A 25,100-nucleotide genomic window follows, 5' to 3' on the forward strand; every position below is an offset into this window, starting at 1 on the left:
GTTTCCTTCAACTGCCAAATCAACTTTGAATGCAGCTACCCGGTATAGGGGGTATTACACACTACTGTTGTTAGTGATGTAGACAAGGACTTAGATAAACATTTGTCTTAATTAAATGTAAAATAATATGTTTTGTGGGTGTAAAGCCAGTGGTTTCTAAATTAAACAGTTTAATGCAATATTTTCTGATCATGTCCACAGCTAATTATATAATTGGTGGAGGTTTTGTAACCACATTGATTTTGTAACCATAATGTTGTTGTAACCATAATGATATCTCCCACTCATCTGGTAATTTCAGGTTATAGGTATCATTACTATGCAATTAATAACTAGTCCCCATGACAACAGCTTTGCCCAATAACCTTCATGCTTTTTACAGCACTGTGTGTGTGTGTGAACTTGTTATCCATGTAATTAAGTCATAATAGGCTTTGCTCATATCATATCATATGTACTGTAGTATCTGTCAATAATAGCATTGCACATTTTGCAGCTCCATTGGGAGCAAATAAATGAGAAACAACACGTATGCAAAACAAGGAATCTAATACTCTAATAATCATTTTAGCCGGCTATTTTTACGAACTGAAAATACAAAACATTTTCAGATTACCTCGCATGAGAACAATGGAAAAAATTAACTCACAATCTTATTTTTTTACAAAGAACGTTTTTTGTTGTACTCTCCAAATAGTATTTAAAATGTGCGATATGGTACTGGCGTGTGTCTCATTCATCTTGTAAAAGGTCAGTTGTTATCAGCTGCAATCAGTGTTGAGCACATGAACAGATAAGAAACAGAAAACCTTCTAAAACGTGACCGGAAAGAGAGAACAAAAACAGAACAGCCAGTGTGGAAGAAGTCAGGGGGCAAAAGAGCAGCTGCATGGTGAATCTCTGAAAGGAAAAGGTATCCTTTAACACTCAAATGATGTAACTTTAGCTGAGAATACTCACTCACTGAATCTATGACAACCAACGCTGCACTATGGAAACAAGTCAGTGTGTTGAGGAGCAGCTTTTATCCACAAACTCAAAATAAATTAAACGAAAAGAAAAAATTAAAAAATACACAAAATTAAACTTTTCTTCTGATTACCTTATCAGTAGGTAAATACTGAAAAACATGGTGCTTTGAAGAAAAATAAGCAGCACTACCTTAGTGTAACACTGACATAGACCTGATGGAGGAATTCATAATGGGAGAACTGGGGATGCTTCAAGAGTCTCAAAGTCTGGAGTCATGGTGCGTTCACACCAAAAGAGTTGCGAGTAGATTACATGCAAAGTCAATGCACAGACGCATATGGATGCGAGTAACGCGCATTTCCATCTGGCGGCGTGAATGAAGCGACGCAAAAAACGTCGCCTCATTCATGGATAATATTATGAACCCAGACACAAGGGCGTCTGATGGGCTGACGTTTGTGGGACTTCCACAACATGTACAAAGCAGAAATAGTGGTTAATTCTTCCATGGTGGATGGCAGTAATTAACCGTTTCCATGGCGATAAGCCACGCCTCCTCTCCGGCGCATCTAGCGCGAATGAAGTGAACAATCGCAAATAGTCCAGCGTGTAAACTCACGCAAGTAAAGCAACGTTAACATTTGCTTCGCTTTTGGTGTGAACGCAGCATTGAGGATTGTGAATAGACGGTATAGAGTGTTTCAAATATAATGGCATACATCACTCAATTAGTTTCACAACTATATCACCTGGTGTCTTGATCTGGTTGTTTTACATTAAAAAAAATAAAGCTTTTGGGAAAAGAAGCATCGAACATTCCATAGATTTATTTGTGAATTGAGATGAAATGTGTTGTTGAACTCGAGGAAAATGATAAACACGTGTCCTTTTTAGCACCTCCAAATATTGAGGGAGGCTGTAGCTCATAGGGAGAGTGGTTGTCCTGTAACCACAAGGTACCCGGTTCAATACCCGCTCTCCCCATAGTTGCATGTTGAAGTGTCCTTGAGCAAGACACTGAACCCCCAGTTGCTTCACTGCAGCCCGCTGATCAATAACTAAGGATGGGTGAAATGCAGAGAATAATTTGCCCATTTTGGGATCAATAAAGGATACATTATATTATTATATATTATTATAATGCATGAGTCATTAAATAAACAAGGTCTTCATGCTAGCTAAACCATAATTATATACTGTAGAATTGTTCTAACATATACTATTTGTGTCTTTGATAAAATATGTTTACTCTGCCTATTGGACCCAACTGAACTCATTGTACTATAAAACAGTGAAATTAGACCTCAAATGGTAACGGTACTGAGCAGTTTTAGTACAGCACATGTGTGCTAAGCAAACCGTGACCTGACTAATGTAAGCACAGATGGAAGTTTCATACACAACTGGTTTTGTGTCCCATCCCAAGGGTAAACACACCGTTTGGAGGAACGGCTTTGTAAACAGATGCTTCTCTGTAAGGTAAAGTTACAAAAGCAACTGTAGAAGTTAGTTGCAGTTTTGATGCATTAACATCTGGACTCAGGCAGGAGGAGCAATCTGAAATCTATGATACATAATATTCAGTTCCACACTTTTATCATTGATGGGATAAATGAGTTTAAATCCCCTGCATGTGGGTGTTAATTTAATTTGTCATTGAACTCTTGAGTAATACGCCTTTAAATGTAAAAAATGAAAATGTGTTCATGCGTTAGGCCATACATTGACTGGCAAAATGTCCATTGCATACTGGAACAGTAATGAGCAGAAATGGAAATGGATGAATAATTTACAGTCTGGGAGGCATCATTATTGATTTACCCTGGGCTAGTTATAGGCACAACAACAACAGTAATTACTGTAATCTGTTCATTTGCACTTCTTCTTCACTTCTAGTGTCCAGCCCAAACATCACACAAGGACACTGCATAGGAAACAAACCCTCCGTAACTTCTATCAAACCAAATGAACAACAGTGAGATAGAATAGACCCGAACACCGTTCAAGCATCAGTATTGAAGCACACTGAGCAAAGTAAGCTTCTGTCATCTTGACACACACTTTATGGACCCAAATAAATGGACCAGATACTGTTGCACTGCTGGAAAGAATGACTGTATTGATCAATCTTAACCAGAGTTTTGGAATGCAGGATCCTCCACTTTCTAGGTCACATGGACACCAATAGGAGCCACTTAATGGTATTGTGGATTGAACCAGTCTCTCTGCACTGAGGGATTTAAACTATATAAAGCGTGGTTAAGACTTATTATAAAAAAGTAGAACAAAATTCCAAAGGGAAGCGGCACAAAATGGTCAGTTCCTCATTGTGCTCATAGCAATTGGGTTAGCTTACCTCAAACACAATGGTCCTGCATTTTGTGATTCAGTGCTTTGAATAATGCCCTTTATAGGATTTTCGTGGACACACTGTGGTTCAATTCAGCTCGCTTGCCTACCCACATAGATGAGTTGAGCTCAAACGGCTCTGCTGTTTTCAAGCGAGGGAAACACCTTCTACCTTTAGGCAGGCGTGCTAACCACACTATGTCATGGGAAACAGTGGTTGGCTAAACAGCCTTCTGATGAGCAGTGCAGCAGGAGCTGAGACAGATCCCAGTACATGTTGTGGCTTTCTGGCAGCATTTACTGACAAGCTGCTCAGACGATAAAGCAGCCAGGTTCAGTGGACCAGTTTAGGCCCAAATTTAGCTTTGAGATAGGATGTTACTCTAATTTACACTGAAATTTAAGATACTGTGGTGCCAAGAATGTGTGCGAGAGGAAAGGGTAAATACTAGTAACTGGGTCAGGTTTCCTTTGAGCAAACAAGTGAATAATTGCAACAGAGATTATTAGATCCTGTCTGTTGGTGATTTGACAGCACTGTCACTCACTCCAACATGACAACATGAGTCTAGTGATTAGTTAATCAGAAAGTCTCCACACTGAAAAGACTTCAGCAGTGCCCATCATTCCAATGCACACTGGCCACACTGTTGGTATACAGCAGAATGTGTATGAGCCATATCGTATTCATTTTTAAAGGATACAAAGGAAAGGTGTTTTGCTGTTCACAATACTGTACTTTAGTGGCATACATGAGTGGCATGTCTCCAACACCTCTCCCCTGGTTGCCAGGTTTATTCAATTTGTGTGGAAACACAAAATCAACACTGTTTTAATTCCAAGGGCAAACCGCAGAAGCCTGCTAACAACCAACAGATACAATAACCCGTTTCTATCATGTCTACATGGCAAGGATTACATTAAACTATGTCACACCAGGAGATGCACACTGTACAATCCAGGCTTGGTCGTCTCAGCCAGGTTTTGTATATTTGAAAGTCCACCTACATGAGATGTTGAGGTTAAAAAGGCCGTCATTGACGCTCATTACGTCTGAGACGGGAAATATGACAGGAAGTCCATCTCAGTCAGAACACGGATGTTTTTTTTGGTATAAATCAAGCAGTGTAAGATACGTAAGTAGAGCCTGCCGAGAAGAGCCTGCGAAGAAACCAGGCAAAATAACTGGAAACTACCAAACAACAAAACATCGCCATGGTTTAGTAATTTACGTCTCCCTGCAGCATGACCCATACTGTGCACTTCAAGCAGCTGTCTACCACAATAGGTGTTTTCCTCTACAGCCGTACACGCTGACACAGAGTGCTACGAGTTGGTCTTCTTTTCATGCTACATTTCTGCTCAATTGTGTGTTTTTGTGAGAGATTGGAGCATCAAAACCCCCCAATAACCATGAAGAACATTGTTCAGCTTAATGCATCAGCTGGTGTGTGCAGTGCTAATTTAGCAAAGCATGCAAGTATTACAAAGAAAAGTGTATAATGTGAAAGGTAAAAAAGCAAACTACCTCAAATGAACTGTGAGGAAGTGAAGCAGGTAGGGGAAGGCCCGGGTATAATGATAAGTTAAGTGATGGAGCTGCTTTTAAACTCTGAAAAGTTAGAAGGTGGCTCCATTGATCTGTTGTGTCTGACCACGTACATTCATCCTAATTCAGACAGGTCTCTGTTGAGCGAACACGGCTGATTACACATCCGTCTCTGTCAGATTTCCATCTCTTTTGACAGACAGAATCACCTCTGGACAGACGGATTCATCGCCCTCTATCACGGCCGTGGAGGTGAAAACTGAGACAATTCAGTTCACAGCATCCAATTATTTTAAACTCATCATTGATAGGCATCAATAAAGACTGAAAGTGAAGCTTTTAAAGATAATCTGAACAACAGTGTTGGAGTGATTGTAGGTTACACAGCTACATTTAAAATGAATACCACTGAACAGTAATTTCTTTATTGGAACATTATATGCACAAAGCCTTGACAACAATTTTGCCTCCCTTCTATGACCACCAAAACCACTTCACAGACAGAACACTTGGGCACAATTTGTTACAGGTCGGTTGTGTTATTGAAACAAACATTAATCTCTGGCCCTCACTTCTCTCCAGCCGAAAAACCCGTACGTTCACGTCCCTACCTGAAATGGTTGCGAATGTCTTGATCTATAAAGGAGCACCAATTGATTCAGAATTGATTTTGGATTCCGTAATAAGGTATACTGTTACAAACTGCACATCACATAACAAATTCTCAGGTGGCGCTCTTCCATTTTCCATCCGCCACAGTCATTATAATTAATAGTCAACTTATGACACCACAAAAAGAGATAGTAATTTTCTACCAGATCTTTGTCAGCACAATGTAGAGTTTAGAGACCCCAACAGCAGTCACACCCTGTGGTTGTTACTGCTGCTAAAGCATTAGCTCAGCATGCCCACTATAGTGAATTAGTATCCCAAAGCGATTAACTTGTGTTAACACTCGCCTGCTGATCTACACAGAAATTGTGTCCATCAAAGAGAAAAACTGTAGAACGGAAGTACATGGCAGAATTTCATTAGAGCTGTAACTGGATCCATTTTATGGCATGACTCATGGATTTACCCAATTTGGCCGTGTAACCATCGGTCATAATTGGCAGTTGTGTCTGAATCTAAGGGGTGCTCATCTCTGTGTCTCTTTCCATGCATTCAAATTCACAGTGTGTTTCCTTAAATATCCACAAAACCCTTTAGTCCTCTCAGTATAGTGTGCCTACAATAACGAATGCACACTGAAGTATAGGTGGTGCGCCCATCAACACTGGATTACTGTGATTGATTGAAGAAATAAAGCACTGATAATTTATTTTACACTTCCTGAGAAAAATGATCATTGCCAGATCGTTTCCTGGCGCTCTGCTAAAACGACGTGAAATGGAGCGTGGAGAAAGGCCTGGCCACTGCTAATGACTGATTTACTTTCTTCCCAACTGCGTCCTCATTTCAACAGTGCTCAACAACAAACAACCCATCAGAGAGGCTCAAAATATTTAGAAATCTGTCAAAGAAATCAATAATGGATTCTCCTCAGAATATCCATCACACTTTTTCTGCGAACATTTGTGTAATGGCGAAATTGACAGTAATGTCCTGTCAGCAATGCTAGTTGGAGGTGACAGAGAACAAAGTCATTTATGTCACATTTGTGTCATCGGGCATCTGTTTATCATTGGGGAGAATAAACGAAGATAATAATAATGTTAGGTTTGGTGTTTTGTAGAGAACGAGACTAACTCTGTTAGCGTTAGCAACTCTGTGAGGCTTTACTTGGCAAAGCAGTGCTTTGAGCAAAATGCTAACGCCACAATATTGTATGATGAAACACAGCCAGTTTGTTGCAGTACAGATTTAGCATTGGGTCTGTAGCTAATATGAAAAAGATTCATCTCTTTAAAATTAAGCATCGCAGCCTCTGCGTGCTGCCATCAATTTCATAATGAGTTATAAAGAAGACAATACACAACACAACTATATGCACAAAAACAATCCCAAAAAATGTATCTCCGGTCAATGCGATATAGGGGCACAGTGGAACAGCCCTTTTTGACTCTGGGTGAAGCTTTTCTTGGAATTAGAGGAGCAAGGTCATTCAGTCCAGTGCTGAGTCAGCACCACAGGAAGATAGATTCCTTTGTAAACACTGTAGGGCCATGCCATTAATAAACATTATACAGTATCATACACTTAATTAGGACTCAGGTGTATGGGGGAATAGTCCAGTAATCTCACTTCAAGAATCACAGACAAAGCAAACACCAAACCAACCATTCATAAATCAAAGAACATTGAACCAGATTACGCTGTTTAAACCAGTACAAGCTGTATTTACCATAAATATTGAATATTACTACCTTAGAGAACTCCGACAGTCAGCTACAGGAGTCTTTATAATCAACCCACTAATCACTGAAGATGATTATACATATGTATCTGCACTTGTATCTAATTCAGTTGCGATCTGAGATGCAGATGACAGAGTCTGATGTTAGAGATACATTCGTACATATCACGCGAAACCAGAATGAGACTGAGACGTGCAGCAAATAAATTTAACATGAAAATGCTTGATTAAATATATAAAGAGTAATGATGACTGACAGCTTTACAGTCACTCATACACCTCACTGATCAACGGTAATCAGTCATATTTACTATACCTTTTGCTCCTTATTTCTATGCCTGAAGCAATCACATTTTGTTTAATCAAACAAGCTGATCTCAGACAAATACCGCCACTGAACTGCACCTTTTGACCTTTCCATTATTCTCAGAATGTGTGCAGAAGTTGGTCCTAGTCACTGATTATGTAATTGGCTGCTGCCTTAGCAAACCAGACTCCAATTACATGCAGACATTTTGCCCTGTGATTTCAAAAAAATCTCATCTTCTGTGTCCAAGGTTTGAAGACTTTAGGAATAAGCAAATCAATAATGACTCTAATGTGGTCAGTGCAGTCATAGTAGCTACATGCTATTGTTCGAAGCATTCACTACAAGTTGTAAATGTGCTGTTGTCTACAATATGTTAATAAGAATATGTCAATAACGTATTGGTGTGTGTGTTATTTCTGTCTGAAATAATTGATGTTGCACATATACCAAAAGTAACATATTGCTGACAAAATGTTTGATAGATCAACTGAGTATTCCCCAAGCCCTTCATAAAAACTCAATTCTTCATTCAAACTCACAAACCTTTCACTTTAAGGCACTGACAGTCCTAATACTGAACTGCCATGTTGCAAAAGCAAAACTATGTTAAGCAAAACCAGAAACAGATAAATTCAGTTAGGTCAGCTCAGTTCAGTTGAAGACTAAAAGTCAACCAAAAGAATTCAACCAACGTAAATAAACAGCAACTTCACAAACAAGCAATCAATATCAACGTTGAATGTAATATGGTAAAGGGGTAAAGAAGTTGGTTGATGAGAACACAAGACAATTGACTTGATGAAAGTAAGAGCAGGAATGGGAGGCTTACACTGTGTTGCATTGTCCTCCACACAACCCTCTGGGAGCAGCAGAGAAATGAAGAAGAAAGAGATTTAATTGGACATCGGAGAAATCGGGAGACAGAGAGCAAAATAATGTCTATTAGTGAACCAAAAAGTTAAATGACGAATGGTGCTGCTGAAATATTCCATCCACCAGCCTTACCTCACGATGAGATTCAGCACCTCAAACCTTTTAATACACAATTAATCTACTGCTGTCAAATCAGTTTAAAAATCTGTAGTTATCAAATCTGCAAATATGTAAAGGTCGGGATCAGCATAACAACCGCAGCGTTACATGGTGAATTAGTCTAATAATAACTGCATTTAGTTCATTTTATGCAATAAATATATATTGTATGTAATGCTGACCAATATATTTCAGGATTGTACCGACTATTTACAAACATAAATGCAGATACAGAGTAAGATTCGTGAGGCATAATGAGGAGAGTGAAAAGTCTCAAGCAACGAAAACTCAGGCTTTCTTTCTCATCTTTTGAGAGCATGTAAAGATGAATTATTGAAGATAACTTAACCGGTGGATTTTCGCCAAATGTGCTTTTGCCTTTTAGTAATCTTTTCCTTTCATACTTTTGATGTGTCATGAAGCAACAATGAGGGTTTGGTTAGTTCTCTTTTCTCTTCTAACAAGTATGTAAAACTGTGAATACATTTGAAAGGATAATGGGCTATTGGAGCACATTTAACGTGTTTATATCTTATGATAACAGCTAGAATTTGGAGAGTATAGAGTACTTACAAAGACATTCTGCAGCTTTTAATCTGCCTCTCCACTTCTGCACATTTTACATTTTAATCCTGTCGAGCAACTTGTACGGCAGAAGATTATCAACCGTGCCTTTTATTTAAAAAAACAATAATGATTTTAATACATGGATTTGCCAAAAAAATGGCATGAAGAGGATTACATAAAGAAGCATTTGTTAAATGGATTTGGTCAAAAGACATATTGGTGACATAATCAATATGGTTTAATAATATCCAATCCATGGCCTCACATGTTGCTATTGCACTGAAATGTTTTTCACTGGAATGTATTCATTAATCCAAATGTTTTATGTTATGCAAGATAAAAAATGTATCAAGGTTTTTCATGATACAATGGCATGTTATTGTTAGAAGGAAAGTGTATCATACAATTGAATTAATGCATTACTCATTATACCACAGAAGTTTGCAGACAGGACCCCGAGTGAGCTACCTGGTGTCATTTTAGATTCTGATCACAACTTTAAAGCTCATTTGAATTCATTGACCAAAACTATCTTTTATCATTTATAAGTGGGTCATCAAGATGCAGAAAAGCTTATTCATGCTTTTTCTTTTAGTCGTCTTGACTACCGTACAGCTTTGTATTCTGGCCAGCCACAAGTCAAACAAGCTACAGGTCATTAGAATGTTGCTGCCAGGGTTTTAACAAAAAATAAAATGAGATATCATACACACTAATATTTTACGCAACCTGTATTTTTTAGAACTGATTTTAAACTTTTAAACTGGATCCGCCCCGTTTTATATGACGGTCTATATGATCCTCCACCCAAAGATCTTCCAGCCGCTCTTTTAGTTGTTCCCAAGGTCCCCACAAAAACCTTTAGAGATGCTACTTTTAGCTCCTCCCCCCTATTGTTTAGATGATAGAAACACAACTGTTCTCCTTTCCTCCTCGTCTATGTGTTTGGTTTTTAACCTTGTTAGTTTTTCATGGTTTTGTTGCTGAATTGTTAAGCCCTTTGTGCCACATTTTGTGCAGGAAAGGTGCCATATAAATGAAGTTCATTCATTCATTTATTTAATTATCAGTCCACCTTTTAACACTTACATGTATGGCATGAATAACAATCGATAATAAAGATTGACATAAAAAAATAAAATGTTTATGGCATAATGTACTCCTCTTACAATTAAATGATGATGAGATTGAATATATGATATTCATTAGGCCCTTATGAGCACATAGAGACATCACTGCAACACATATTTCGTAGCAAAAGGGGAAAAGATGTAAAGTTATTGTTGGCTACTTGTCGGCTACAGACATCAGAGTTTTAGGTTTTGGGAGGCATGATTTAATACCTTGTCAACTTGAGCGCCTCTGTGTTGCTGTATACTGGCGCTTGCATTAGACAGCCTCCTCTTCATTGTGTTTCAGTGGCATGGGATGGAGAAATGTAGCTTTTTACAGCTTAAATTAATGTTTTAGGATTTGTCATTTCCCTGAAGTTTGTTTTAGTTAGTAATTGATTTTAGCTTCCTCGAGTACAAACTCTAGGATAAAGCACAGGTTTAATTTAGTTGTGATAAAGGACATTTCCTTATTCGTTCTAATGGCTCTTTTGCTGCAGTAATACACACTCTGAGGAATATATTCAAAATAATATGTCCAGGAAGTTTGGTGCAAAGCATGTGCTCTCTGCAACCTCTGGCACTGAGAGTGTAGAAAACAAATATATAATTTAACTCTGAGTGGTAGAAAACACAGACACATCTACACAGATGAACATGGACTTGGACTTGGACTTGAGCCCTGGTAAGTTGATTCTAAGCTTAGTCTGCCTCAAACAAGTATATTACAAAAATTCTCAACACACTTCTGAAAGTTAGTTGAGCTTCCTAAAGTAAGTTTCTTAGAGAGTAAGAAAGGAAGAGTGTTCAGCATCATCTTCTGGCTCCTAGAATAAAACCAGCATGAACTGGCTGCTTCAGACTTTATTCATCTTCCAAGTGAAATTCGAGAGTGTATTCATTTTCTCATACAAATATTTTCACCTTTGAATATTTTCTACTCAACAGTGATCTATCGTTTTTGTTAAGAACCTACTATTTTATATCCTGTTATCTTAAATAATTATAAAAATAATAATAATATATATATTTTTTACATTTAAATATTACTCTGTTTTTATAGTTACTATCTCTTTTTTTAATATATAATCAACGTATTCCTTCATTTCTTGATACACTTTCCAGTTGCAGAGTACAGTTCTGGTTATCCCGTCCGTACATACCAGCCTATCGATGCTCGTTCCAGCTGCTGTGGTTGGCATCTCTCTGGGAGTGTACGGTCTGAAGCGAGAACTGAACACGTCTGAGATGCCGCGTGCAGACCGGCCTATTCCTGATGGCTTCGGCTGGCCACACTCTTGAAAGACCTAGAATGAACAGAGGGCGATATGATTACCACAGAGAGGGGCAAGCACAAAGGGAAAAGGGAAAGAGGATACATGGTGCTTCGCACTGCATCTTGAGGAAATAGTCTGGCTGTGCAACATTAACACAATATTTCTCCATTATTGTGAAATGTGAGTTTCTCAATGCGGTGCTGAATAGTTTGAAACAAGGTTATCAGCAGTCCAGTGTTACATGAACTCTACACTGAGCTCAGTCAATTTATTCCTAGAATACATATCCATTTTGATCCCACCAAAGTTGCAGTTTGCTTACACCACTGACATTTTCATTTTCATTTTCATTTTCATTTTCAAAAGCTTCTGTCAATTTACTCACAGCACAATTTCTGGTCTGTGATTTGAGATAGAAAACTGTACAGAACCAGTATGGAAGTAATGTTGTCTATTAGGGCCAGAGTCCACCCCCCCCCCCCCAAACAAGAGGGGATCAACTCTTGATATGCTGGTACTCAAATCCAATTGAAAGCCATTGTTACAGTGCAACATCGCGGCTTCAAAAAAACAAAAAAACAAAAAAGATTTGACCTGGATTTCTAGGTCCAGACAGCAGCATACTATCGTGAAACTACAACACGAATGTGTTTAATACATTCAACATCAGTTTTGACCAATCAGTTAGTATTTGCTTTGAATGTGGCCAATAACATATTCTAATGTTCAATAGACCCATGCCATTTTAATATGCACCCATGACAATTTTGTCTTCGGAAAAAATATGGAATTTCTGTACGTCATGAAATATTTAGTGTTAGATCGCTGAGTGATATTCAGAAAATAAATGATGACAGACAAATTGTAAGTACGAGAACACGCTACTCTTGGATTTCATAAAGAGAAAGTTCAACAGAAATGCCGATCTATTATTAGCGGAACCTGACACTAATCAATGTGTTGTTCATCATGGTTCATAGTGAGAATAGATTGTTTTCAGACGGCTTGGTCTCCACAGGCTCTTCGGGCCCCAACAACAGACCACCAAACCGCACAGCTCATTAGCATGCCTCTCTGGCCCCCGGCTCAGTGTGTGATGGAGCACTCTAATGTGCTGCATGGCTGTCATGACAAGAGGCTGTCTTTTCTATAACATTGATCAATTCTTCACCATGATTACAATTCCGCTATCCTGTGCAGTATATCACACAAGCAAACCGATTTTTCACATGTATGAGCAGCAGGTATGGAAGGAACGCATGGTTCAAATGTGACTGTGGGGAAAAGGTCGTAATCTCTTGATGCAATCTGCCAGCCCAGGGTCGGAGGCTCAAGTGAATAGACAATGGGTACAAGTTGTAAATTGCAGCCCTCTTGATATGGAAAAGAAAGTGACATCTAATTCACACTGACCTTTGTAATTCTGTCATGGAGATAGGCCAGAAAACACCAAAGGGCCTGAATAAATTGTCGAACTGAAAAACCAGCCTTTTGACAAGAAAGAAAATGACAGACTATTGTCTGTGATAATATTCTCAATGTGCTGCCTGGAATTTGGAACTGATAAGCAATGTCAAGTCTCCAGAGGAAATTAGTTGCTTTTCTTGCATTTTAAACTGTCTCCTAATATCAACTTAAAAGACTACGAAATGACTAAAATACCAGAGTCCCTGTACTGCATCCCAGGTGTGGATAGGTTTAGACCCCTTACAGTAAACACATCCTGTCTCAGGCTTCGACACCATGTTGCCATACATGAATATTGTAATGAACAACAAGAAACATTTTAGGATTTACCTTCCGTATGACCGTTTTATGACCAGATATCTACTTTTTTTTCCCCTCAATGTGCTGATAAAAAGCTTACCGTGATATGTGGTATAAGAAACTTTGCAAATTAGTAGTATATAATCGTGAATTTTAGGAGACAGGATTGTGTGTTGAAGCACTGTGTTCCAAGGGCGATCCAAGGCTTCCAACCATGCTGTGTTTACATATCAACATACAGTATGACAATAGAGAACGAACTGGAGGACTGGGTCAACACACACAGATCAGACGGCCGTGGTGTTTCGACAGTTCAGATTCGTCTGAAAGCAAAGGCGATCGAGGCAGAAAAGAACATTGAGGATTTCAGAGGCGGAGCATCGTGGTGTTTACGGTTCTTAAAACGAAAAGGCCTCTCTGCCTACCTGCCAGACTTTGAAGAAAAACTCTACAACTTCAGAAACTTCACAGAAGAGAAAATAGCCAAGCATTTTATTGGCCCGCAGGATGTAATTAATATGGATGAGGTTCCACTGACCTTCGATCTTCCTCTCACTCGTCCTGTGAATAAGAAAGGCGAGTCGTTCTAAGCTGCACAGCAGCATCTGCTTGTTCCGTTCATTACCGGTGGTCGTTTCGAGAGTTTGTCCGGTACCGCTAAATTAGCAGCGAAAACCCGCGGCAGCTTGTTTAAGACTTTTAAAAAAACTTTTTTTAGTAGATGCGGCGTATAAAAGGGTGCGCTTTATAGGCCACATTTTACGGTAATATATACACACACACATATACTTTATATATAAAATAATTTAGAAGACAGCACCTTGGCTGACACTTGCATGCTGTTTTCCTGCATGGTCAGGATGGCATCAGAGATCATGATGTCAACTGGTTGTACAACTGATTCGATGTTGAGGGGTCCATCCAGTCGGTCTGCCACCAGTAACATGGCATCTGTCATAACACAGAGGACACATGTCAGCTCAGAGATATTTAATACTCACACACACAGATATTTAACTATTTTTACAACAGTTTACATGCGTCAATATGTTCACATCATCTCTATGCATTGTCAGCACTAAATGCAACCCCCCCCTCCCCCCCAGGGTGCTTTGCTCCAGCATGTGTTTCTGACGTGGCTCCAAGTAAGAGAACAAAGAATGGTGCCTTCTCCAAATGTGTTCACTGTTAATAAACACAAATACAAAAATGAACCTGCCAGTACCTTCATCTGAACACACAAACACACATTGAGTGGCAAAGAGATCTTGTGAGACACTGTGGTATTTGTTAGAGGACGAGCACGAAATACATTTCAATATGATAAGCTCACAAATAGCTTACACATTGCATCATGCTTAGCACTCTAGTATTTCTAAATAATTAATAAATAAATGCATAAAACCATTACTTTTCAATTACATCTCAGTTAGTCATGTGATGAAATAAAATACATGCAGTGTTGTGTTTGTTGTCTTTAGTTGTCAAAAACCTCCTGTCACATCTGATCATGTATTTAGAAAACATGAACAAATATTCCTTGATTTTAGCAATCAGGTAGCAACAATCAAACACAAACTGAAATGAACAAACAAACAAAGGGACCTAAAACAGATTAACCACCAACCTGCCCCTTTTAATTTCCATTAAAACAATTTGATATTGATAGTTTCATACGGTGGAAATAATGTGTCTGATATTTTCATTAGACTCCATCTTGTCACTCAAGAAAGTAATTAAAAGTCCACCAAGTCTTGCTTGAGGGGTTAGCACCGGTTAAGTGGTAATGGCAGAGAACAGTGATATCAGAAGGACTTCCATCTCTGTGCACTGACATTTGCAGAGATGCAGACCAATCTGGAAAAGCCTATTTACGTCTACTGGGGCTGTTCTGTGCAACAGGGTAGCATAAATAGTCTTTAGTAGTCGTAAAGTGACGCCATCAGATCAAAAGTGATGAATGTTGATGCTAAGTGATCATTGGCCTGTCTGTAGACTTGGTGGCCAAAGCCTGATGAGTTCTACATGTGTTAACTTTCCTTGTCCTTTCTGGTACAACAGATGGCTCAACACATTGACATGCAGCTCACATAAACTGCCAAAAAACCTTCCTGAACTGCTTCTGTTGAGAATTTATCAAATTATTTGATTAATATAATACATCATCAGACTAAGAACTAATGAAGAGTTTTTTTTAAATGCCAAACTAATATTATCACCTCATTTGTTGTTCTTAAATTAATGTATTATTTGTTCAAACTTGCTTTATGGTCTGTAACCATCCTCCTTTTGTTAGAATTCATCAATTCTGAATGCAAGATCTTCTTTTTATATCCAAAACTGAATTACATTCTTGTCACAAGGTGAGCCTGGTGTGGTTGAATATATTCTACGTCTTTGTTTTGGTCAACAAGTTCCATGAAAAGATCAAAACCAACAGTGCATTAGTCCATCTCTTGGGTACTCAGCCTCAAGCTGATTGGTTCCTACAGAAGATGGGAATCTTTAAAATCTTAAATACACTAAATATGAACATTTTGAAAAAAAGGCACAATAAATGAAACCCGCTGGGCACCGTGGGGTCAAATCAAACTAAACAATAGTGCCCAGGTTCTTCTTAATGAAGGAACATATCAGCCAGTACAACAACAATGGAAGTCCAAGGCACAGAAGTCATAGGTTTACATTTTTCCATCCAACACTTAATAGGATCAATTCATCATTGCTAAAGGACATTGTTGACAATAAGACAATATAGTAAAATGTCACCAGCTAGGTTATGTTGCTGTCGTGTCACTGTGGATGTTACATTGTTTCAGCACAGTTCAAAATTCAGTTTCAAAACATCAGCAGTGAGCTGTGAGACTTCGGGAGCACTTCAACAAAAAGTAGGGCAAGTATTCCTCGTATATAAATAACAAAACAGGTAATTTGTCAGTGCCTTCCATAACTGCAATGCTCAGGAGTGTTCTCTGATGTTCCACCCTGAGGTTGAGCTATGATTATGTTTAGGTAACTGAAATGACTTGGCAAACAGTTAAAATAAATTGCTGTTGTGACACTGCTAAACCACTGCTGAGTGACTGTTGGTAGGATATAGAACGTGAAGGCCACACTTTGTACTGCTGTGACTGTTTGACTTTTACTCAAGTCTGTTTAACATTGTGTCTAGTGGCCTAGTGTGTAAACGTTGTTCAGGAAGAAAAGCTTAGGAGCCTTGTAAAATAGACAGATGAGATCATTGGACTAAGTCAGGTAATGCTCTCACAATTACAGAGTAACAAGCCAGCACCGAAGAAAGCCAAAACCTTCCAAGACTGTCCGGACCAGCCTTCGCAGAATGACTTTGAGCTCCTGCCCCGAGGCCAGCGTTCCAGAGGGCCTGTCATGAGACCTCAGGAACATAAAGTCGGCATCCTCTCAGTGGCTATTGACGGGGCAGGATATTAAGCTCACCCGCTTGACTGAGCCGAGTGATTTAGAGGACAGGTTGAGTACAGAGGAGAGAGCACTAGCCCGTTTAAGGGGAGGTGAATTAAAAGCATAAAGATTAATACTTAACCTGGTATTGCCAATTAACTTTGAATTAAGTTGCTATAATATCCAGGGGCCCCGTTTCCCTCGAGCAGATTTGTGCAATAATTCACTGCAACCCAACCTCATCAAAAAGGGGTATGTCAATATTTCTTAACAGATGTAGATGAACATAAATACTTTTGCCAACATAATTAGACTGCTTATGATTTCTTTTGTTTGTTGACAGTAAATTAGTTCAGCGTTGACTACAGAATTGGCTAAAAATCTGGTGGACTTCAACCTCTTGGCTTGAATAAATCTTAGTGTTTTTCTGATTTAATGTTGCGTGTGATTGGCTATTTGTTTTATCCTCACCTTTGCATCTGCACACTGCAATTAATTGGGAAATCAAGGTTAACAGAGCTTAAGCATAACTATCATTTGAGAGAAGAAAGCAGTTATTTGGGATTGCCATTGAAATTTAGTGAAGCTAAATAATTCAGACAGAGCTGACGACTCAATTCATGACCAATGCTACGATACTACATAATATCTAGATTTTGACCCAACAAAAAGGAATGACGCATTGGAACATTGGGATTCAAAATTGCAGTTATTAGCCATATTATGCTGCTTAAATAAGGGATACAATGTCATTCTTTATTGCTATAACTGCAGCATTAATCTAATTTTGATACGAAATGTCACGTTGCTGATTAGAAAAAGACAGGAGTGTATCACATGAGGTAAAAAGTGTTTATTATATCATACAAGATATAATTATGATTATGACATGTTGAACCTTAATCGACTATCTCCGAATTTGTCATATCACAAATCACAAATCCCTAAACCTCAAGTCCTCCCAATAGTCCAAAGTCTTGAACACATATCCTATTTTATCATTTTTAACAACTTTATTTTGGGTTGTGTATGTTGTAATCCAGGCCTATGCAGCCTTTTACTGCTACTTAGTAAACAGAACCACAGACCGACCCCACTCTTCTGTCTGTTAGTAGCTGTACCTTTGAAGAGCACTCCTGTTTGTTTACTCTGGAGTCTCAAATTGGGTGTGATGCTTGGTTAGATTTCCATGAGGAGCTGGCTGGAGGTCACTGCGTGGGGCCAACCCGAGTCCTGTGAAGTCTTCAGCTGCCTCTGTTTAGCAGAGTACTGCTCGAATGCTAGCACAGATAAAGCCTCCGTGGAATACAGTGAGAGGAGAAGTTGGCAGCGAATCTGTTACTCATTCTATAAAAGCCTCAAAGACCTAAATGAGATCCTCAGCTGAGTTCTGACAACCTATTTTTCATATAGCTTAATGAATTTTTGATGGATCGTGAGAATGAGTCAGCCATATGAATTGCTAGAGAAATTGTTACTTCTACATGCTTGAATCATTTCTGAAATGATGTCACATACAGGAACACTTAAAAAAAAAAGGATGGGCGGATGATGAACAGTATCTTAAAGAATAATATGTTCCAATAGTAAATCATTAGGAGGTCAAAGCAAGGCTCTTATCTTTGTGCACAGGCTGTTCAGTTCAGTTTGTAACTCATACCCTCTAGTGTATACTACCACCTTTTATTACTTCTTATATGTGCCTCATATTTATACTCGTTTGTAAATCATTAAAAACTAAACATTGTTTGAAAGCACAAAGCGTCATGAGTTCATTTGTGGAAATCATTTTAAGATTTCCAAATCTCTGTGTTATTTTATAACAGGAGTGCATCAAAGACGCAATAGTCATACCGTTTTGAAATTAAAAAAATAGGCGAAAAGATAAATGATCATGTTTGTACTTCTGTTAAGGTTAAGTCTATATATATATATACAGTATATATAAATACAAGTGGTGCTTGTTGTTTTAAAACTGGTTTTCTTTATAAATGGTTTCATAAATGCTTTTCTCTTTTCCCCTTAATCTGATATTGTAGTTGACAGATATACATCTTATGGCATATTGGTTTCATGTAATGATTGAGTAAGTCTTTTGCCTCTGATATTATCAGATACACAATCGATCTGCAGCACCACTCATCCATCTGTCCATCTGTCCATTGACTGACACAGCAGGTGGTATTGGCTTGGTTGTTTACTGCTGGCTGCGTGGTGGCTTTTTCTGGGCTCCAGGCTGAGTGTTCAGTTATTTTCTAATGGGAAACTCTCCTTTTTTCCCCTCACCCACAGGGATTTGGAGAGACTCCAACAAACTACCCACAGAGTCTCTTGGGGGACACAGCATTCATTCATGTGTGAATCTATGACAAATTAACTACTTTTATGTGAAGATGTTGAATCAAAGTTTAATAATTATAAAGGGTATTTTTAACCCTGTGATTATTTTAATTGTATGACATTGTGTATGTTAGGTATGTTTGCCATCTGAAAGATCAAGATTGACTTATTTTACTTGTGGTCACTTCTCAGTCAATATAATGTTGATGCTGTAATAAATACATCTACTCCAAGATCAATTTCTGTCACATACTACTAGATCCATGTAGTACCTTGAGCAGGTACTTAGAACAATTTGTTAGAATATATGTGCTCTCTGGATTGCTGCCTATTGCTGAGGAACTACTTAATATTAATATGAAGAATATATATATATATATATATATATTATAGTATATATTATACTAATGTGTCCTGATCCAGGCACATTGCTGAGATACGTTTTTCTATTTAAAGCTTTTGAAGAATGGAGGCGAATACATTTCAGTGCGATTTAGTAAGTATTTCTCTTTTGGTTCATTGGCCATCGCTAGGAGGACTTTTATTTTTTTGGTTTAGGTTTATTTATTTGCACAATTCAAGCAATACAATTAACAAATAAACAAATAGACAAACAAACATAATAGAGATAAATGAATATCACTGTGCAGGAAGAGGCAAAAAGCCAACTGGGCATATTTGAAGCCTCCATATACTATTAAAATATTTTACAAAATTACAAACATAAAATTAAATATGCATAAGAAAGACAACAAAAGAAACAGAAAGAAAGAAAAGAAAAGAAAAATAATGTAAATGTGTTGAGTGTGTGTGTGCGTGTGTGTGTGTGTGTGTGTGTACATGTGTGTGCATGTGAAAGTAAGCATGGCTTGTGTTTGTTCAGGGATGTTGGATTATACCCCTGTGGTTGTTCCTAAGCAATGGGAATGCTAAGTGAACTATACATGTAGATATAACAGCTAAAACAAGAAAGAAATGAACACTAATACATAACACTCTTACAAAATAGCAATTACAATTTATTTTAGGCACTTTTTAAAACATTTTATAGAGGGACATTTTTTGTTTGGTGGGAAAAGTTATTCCATAATTTGGTTCCCCTAAATCTAATAGAAAATGTACCTCTGCTAGTCAGTAATTTAGGAGGATGAAGATGTGAAGATTGACGAGTTGAGTATGAGTGAATCTGTGAATTGATTTTGAAGTAGGTCTTGAAATAATCAGGAATATTTCCTTCACCTAAAAGTATCTTATACATAAAAATGCAAGTTAAAGAAATATTAACGTCATAAATAGTAATAATCTGCCGTTTCTGAAATAAAGGAGCGGCTGAGATGTGTGACTGTGATCGTGGTTCCTTGGTTAATATGTTATCAATCAAAGTCACTGAATTTTCTGTAACTTGTGTTGCTTTATGAATAGGAGGGAAAAAGTAACTAGAGTAAAGAATATTAAGAACATATCTAGTAGGAGTATGTAGTTAATCTTTTAGAAGGTTTATATTGAAATCGGCTAAAATATAACAAAGTGTATCCTCATTGTCTATCAGGTCAAGAGAACAGCCCAGACTGTCATCGCACCAACAATAGGGAGATCAGAGAGCTCCAAAAAACTGATTCCACCTCATCCCTCTGACCACAAAGTGAGATCATCCCTAATTTAAAAAATTATAGTCACTATGAATAAACAGAGATACTCCAGCTCTATTCCCTCTTACATGGAACTGAGTTGTATTTTGGTATTTTAAAGAAGTCTTTTGAGTCCTCAGTAAGCCATGCTTCAATAAGGACACATAATGAATTAATTGTCATAATTGCTAGGAAGACTTCTTGAATTTAGATGAAAAGCAGAGAATGTATTCCATGGCAGAGAAACACATAAATTATAAAGTGAGTTTTATCATAAAAACATCAAGTGATTAAAGAAAATGTAAATCTGGGTCAACATCAAAATTACAAGAGTCACTGATAAAGGGATCACAAGATGTAAAGGTCTGGCCTTCCAGATCAGATGTTTTGTATGTAAAGAATCATGTATACAGATAAAAACAGTACTTAATACATTCCTATTGTGGAGACTAAGGAGCAGGACTCTGAACATTTCTTTGTTGATGTGGGTTTTGGGTAGGTGGATGGGCAATAAGTTTATTGTATCTCAGATGTCACCTCTCTCTCTCGAAGCTGGGAGTAGTTATTTTCTTCTTTGGCAGATGGATTCAGGGAAGTCCTGGTTGATGAAGAGGCCTGAGCCCTTCAAATGTTTAGCTTTATGTAGAACAGAGAGTTTATCCTGTAGCCTTAGAAGTCTGACCACAATGGGTCGGGGCCTATATGCCTATAGTTTTTTTTTCACTGAAGAGTTTTCTCACCTTTTCTTCACAGTCAGTCAGGTTTTCTTTACTAGACTCTTTAATACCATCCACCAGAATATTATGGCGTCTGGACTGGCCCTCCAGATAGTCTGATTTGTCTGAGATTGAGATCAAAGGTTTGCAGATTGTGTCCAAATATGTCTTGGTTTCCTTACAATATTTTAAACCAGTTTTACATGACATTTTAAAATCATCAAAATCCTTTTGAGTCATTTCTAAACTCACTTTAAGATCATAGGCCTGTTTTGACAGATCGTCAATCCTCCTGTTTGAAGAATCAACTATGATCTGTACACATGTTTTGAAGCTTTTTTCCTGTTCTTCAAGCAAAGTTTTGTAGAAGTCTTTTTGCTGGTCCAACAATTCACGCACTTTAACCATGGTGACATATTCTTCAGTGGCATTGTTAGAAGCGTTGGGTGGCACGGCGCGGTCCTTAGGCTTCATGGCCTACCAGGCCCAAAGATCAGCAGGATGAAGCCAGAAACCTCCACAAGACAGCAATACATGTCCACAGTTTTACTGTAAAAAGGTTGTTTGGAGACTTCTTAGTTCAGTCTAGTACTGGGATTTTTAGTTCTAGGTAGGATTCCTCAGATTATTGTTGGATAGAATTGCCAAGCACACAATCACAGAAGATCACAGAAGCACAGCAGCAGCCATCTTAAAAAAAAGAAAAAGAAACTCAGATTTCTGTGGTGACTAAATATTGGACTATTTCTCACCACATGTGCCAGACTGGCCCAAGTGAAATGATGACACATGAAAAAAGAACATCTTACTGGAATCTGCAAGACTGCTCTGGAGTCAATGGGAGGAATGGTCCAGGCTTAGACTGTGTCCAAAATCATGCTGCGTGACCTTGTCTTTAGGATTTAATAGTATATCACCATCCAAATGATGTGAACCGTGTAGCTCCAGTGTCAGGCACGGTCTGTCATTATCTTCAATGACAACTTGATTGTAGAAAAAAGTGTTAAAACACTGACTAGTATTGCTTCATGTGAATCAAAGCAGTGAGTCTCTCTTTTTGTAATATTTATCAAATACATTTTGAAATCGCTTCAACTTAGTAAATGTATCTTTCCAGTGAGCATCAGCAACAGTTTGCTTATTGCAGCAATTTCCCTTCCGCTGTTGATGTGAATTCATCCTGGGATAACTGTTGAATCAGAAATGATAACATAATACAAAGAGATTTACCACCCTGAGCCCACAAATACAAGTCTGCCCAATGATTTTGAGATGAAAATGGAGAGAATAACTTTCACCATCTGCCACTGCAAACTGTAGAACACGTCTGCATACAAACATTAAGGATCCAACAATATGTCTAAACACTACATGATTTAGAGATTAGGTTCTACATATATGAGTGTGTGCGTTGAAGATAAAAACATATTTACAAAAAAATTGAATGGAGACATTCATCATTACTTGTCTTTTCTTGTAATAATGATGTCACAAAAATAATGAAGAGACAGTTATTAGGATACAACTTCTGATACGTAATTTTAGTAGTCAACAAATTTCCTTTAAAGTAACTTTTTCTCCTTTCCTACAAGTGTTTTTCTGTACGCAACACATTCTACTTTTCTGTGTGACAAAATGAACATGGCCAGAGTACAGTAGTTTATTTTAAATAATAAGATAACTCTGCAACTGCATCTTTGATGTGGAGAGTAGCTCTGTGTCAGGGAGACAGCATTGCATCGCTGAGCATGCTCAGGGACATGGTTCCATAATTACATGCTTTGCTAGTTTGACAAGAAGAGAACTAGACTTCTGTTTAGTGGGAGAACTTGTCCCCTAAATATTGTACAACAGTATGGCTCTTTGATGTGTTGCATGTCTCCTCAATTCACAGCAAAGTATTGCTACTCAGCACATGCAAAGATTTACTTCTTAGCGATAATGCCAGTTCAAAGTACACTATGAACACTTAAACTAGAAGAAATCAAGATGACGATGGACAAATATGAACATGGAATTCAATAATTCTTTGTGCATTTAACTTTGGCTGTATTGTCTATTTTTCAGAGTCAAAATGACTGGACTTGGGTTTGATTTCCGACCTGAACTGATGAATGACCTGAACTGTTTTATTATCTTATGGATCAGAGAGAAAATATTGATTGGTGACTGGTGAATATGACTGAATATGTCTTTGCCTTACAATGACCCAGTGGCATATCCAGGGAGTCTCTCCGTCTCTCCCTAATACATGATGTAAAAGGCTCTTTTCCTCCAAAAAACATTAAATGCCTTCAGTAAGAATAAAATAATTAAAGTCAGTACATTCTACATCCATCTCATGAACATATGTTGAGAGAAACATTAATTGCGTTATTGAAACTCATCGATTCAAAAAGCTTGGATCTAATGTGACTTTGTGTCCATCAAAGGCTTTGCTCCTGATACTACAAGTTGTCGAAGGAAGATATTTATATTTACCTCGGACCAGAAAACACCTTTTGTGAATGATCATATATATATATTTATTTTATTCCAGACATAGGCGCTTCTTAAGCAATTTATGGTTTCCTAACATGTTCAATAAGATTATTGACAATAAGCTATAAACTATTCTAGATTCTACCATGTCCACTGTGTTTAAGCATCAGCATTATTAAACGAGCAATGGAAGATCTGTCGACTATTTAGAGCAGTCAGGGCCTTAACACTTCCCTACAGAGACGTACTGGGCTATAAAGCCATGGATTCAGTTATGTCCCAACAGACCACTGAGCTCTCTGACCCTTCTTTGAAGGGCTCAGTCTCAGTGAATGAAAACACATGCAACATGCACTAAGAGATTACAAAACTAGGACAAAATGGCTGAAATATCTTCATATCATTTATCAGGTCAACAGACTTGACACAAAGTGAGGAAACTCCAAATTAGCTTCAATCCTTGTTCTATCACGTTACACGTCACGTAGAGCTTTTGTTAATGTTGATGAGGTGCATTATTGGTGCAACACCACTTTCACTCTCAGGGTACTCCTAGAAGCACAAACACTGCCACAACCACTCTGCCAAAGAAAGTCTGATGTCACTTTCCTGGAACACGTTTTTCAGTTTGCAGCTGCAAGAGGTCAATCAATTGCAAAAGACTCTCTAACTTGCCAACATATCTGTTTTTCTTTGGGGACATGTATTATCTCATGCACTTATTAAGCTGGATTGTAGTTCCCGGACAAATATTTCTTGAAAAAATGTTTTCTCTGTTTTATTGACTTTTGGCTATGTCTCAAATACTCCTTTCATATCAACTCTTGTGTCTTTTTAAATCAACACTTTTTTCCCTGACACAACTGCACGACACTACCGTTTCTGCTGTGGCGGCAATACAACAATTAACTAACACCTAACTGGCCATCAGCTGTAGTAGTATTATGAAACAGTACTACGAAAAGTGTATATTGCTTTTGTATAAAGTATATCTGCGTAAGCATTTCTGACCCATGTAAAGAAGAGCAATATCTTGCATATTCTGCACAGCCAGTAGCAATTATATGAAAATATACTGGTTTTGATTATGCTGAGGTTATGAAGATCACTTCGACGAGGCTACGTGACTCATCCAGCCTTCAGCTCTGTGACATGTAGGAACCCACTAGTTACAGTAGGCGTTCTCATCCCGTAATGTCTGTTACTGAGACCAGCACGCTTGAT

The 25,100-nt window shown here is 38.0% G+C and overlaps 1 protein-coding gene across 1 annotated transcript in view; it reads right to left on the minus strand.

Moving 5' to 3' along the window:
• gpc6a (glypican 6a) overlaps positions 1–25,100 on the minus strand; it is a 124,914-nt gene that overhangs the window by 13,325 nt on the left and 86,489 nt on the right. Inside the window, exons 5-6 of the mRNA XM_034527255.1 lie at positions 14,112–14,242; positions 11,411–11,554 (exon numbers count right to left, since the gene is read on the minus strand). Of these exons, the coding sequence (XP_034383146.1) occupies positions 11,411–11,554; positions 14,112–14,242 (275 nt within the window). The remainder of the gene's footprint in view (positions 1–11,410; positions 11,555–14,111; positions 14,243–25,100) is intronic.

Source organism: Cyclopterus lumpus, chromosome 3 (assembly GCF_009769545.1).
Source record: "Cyclopterus lumpus isolate fCycLum1 chromosome 3, fCycLum1.pri, whole genome shotgun sequence".
NCBI classification, from domain to species: domain Eukaryota; kingdom Metazoa; phylum Chordata; class Actinopteri; order Perciformes; family Cyclopteridae; genus Cyclopterus; species Cyclopterus lumpus.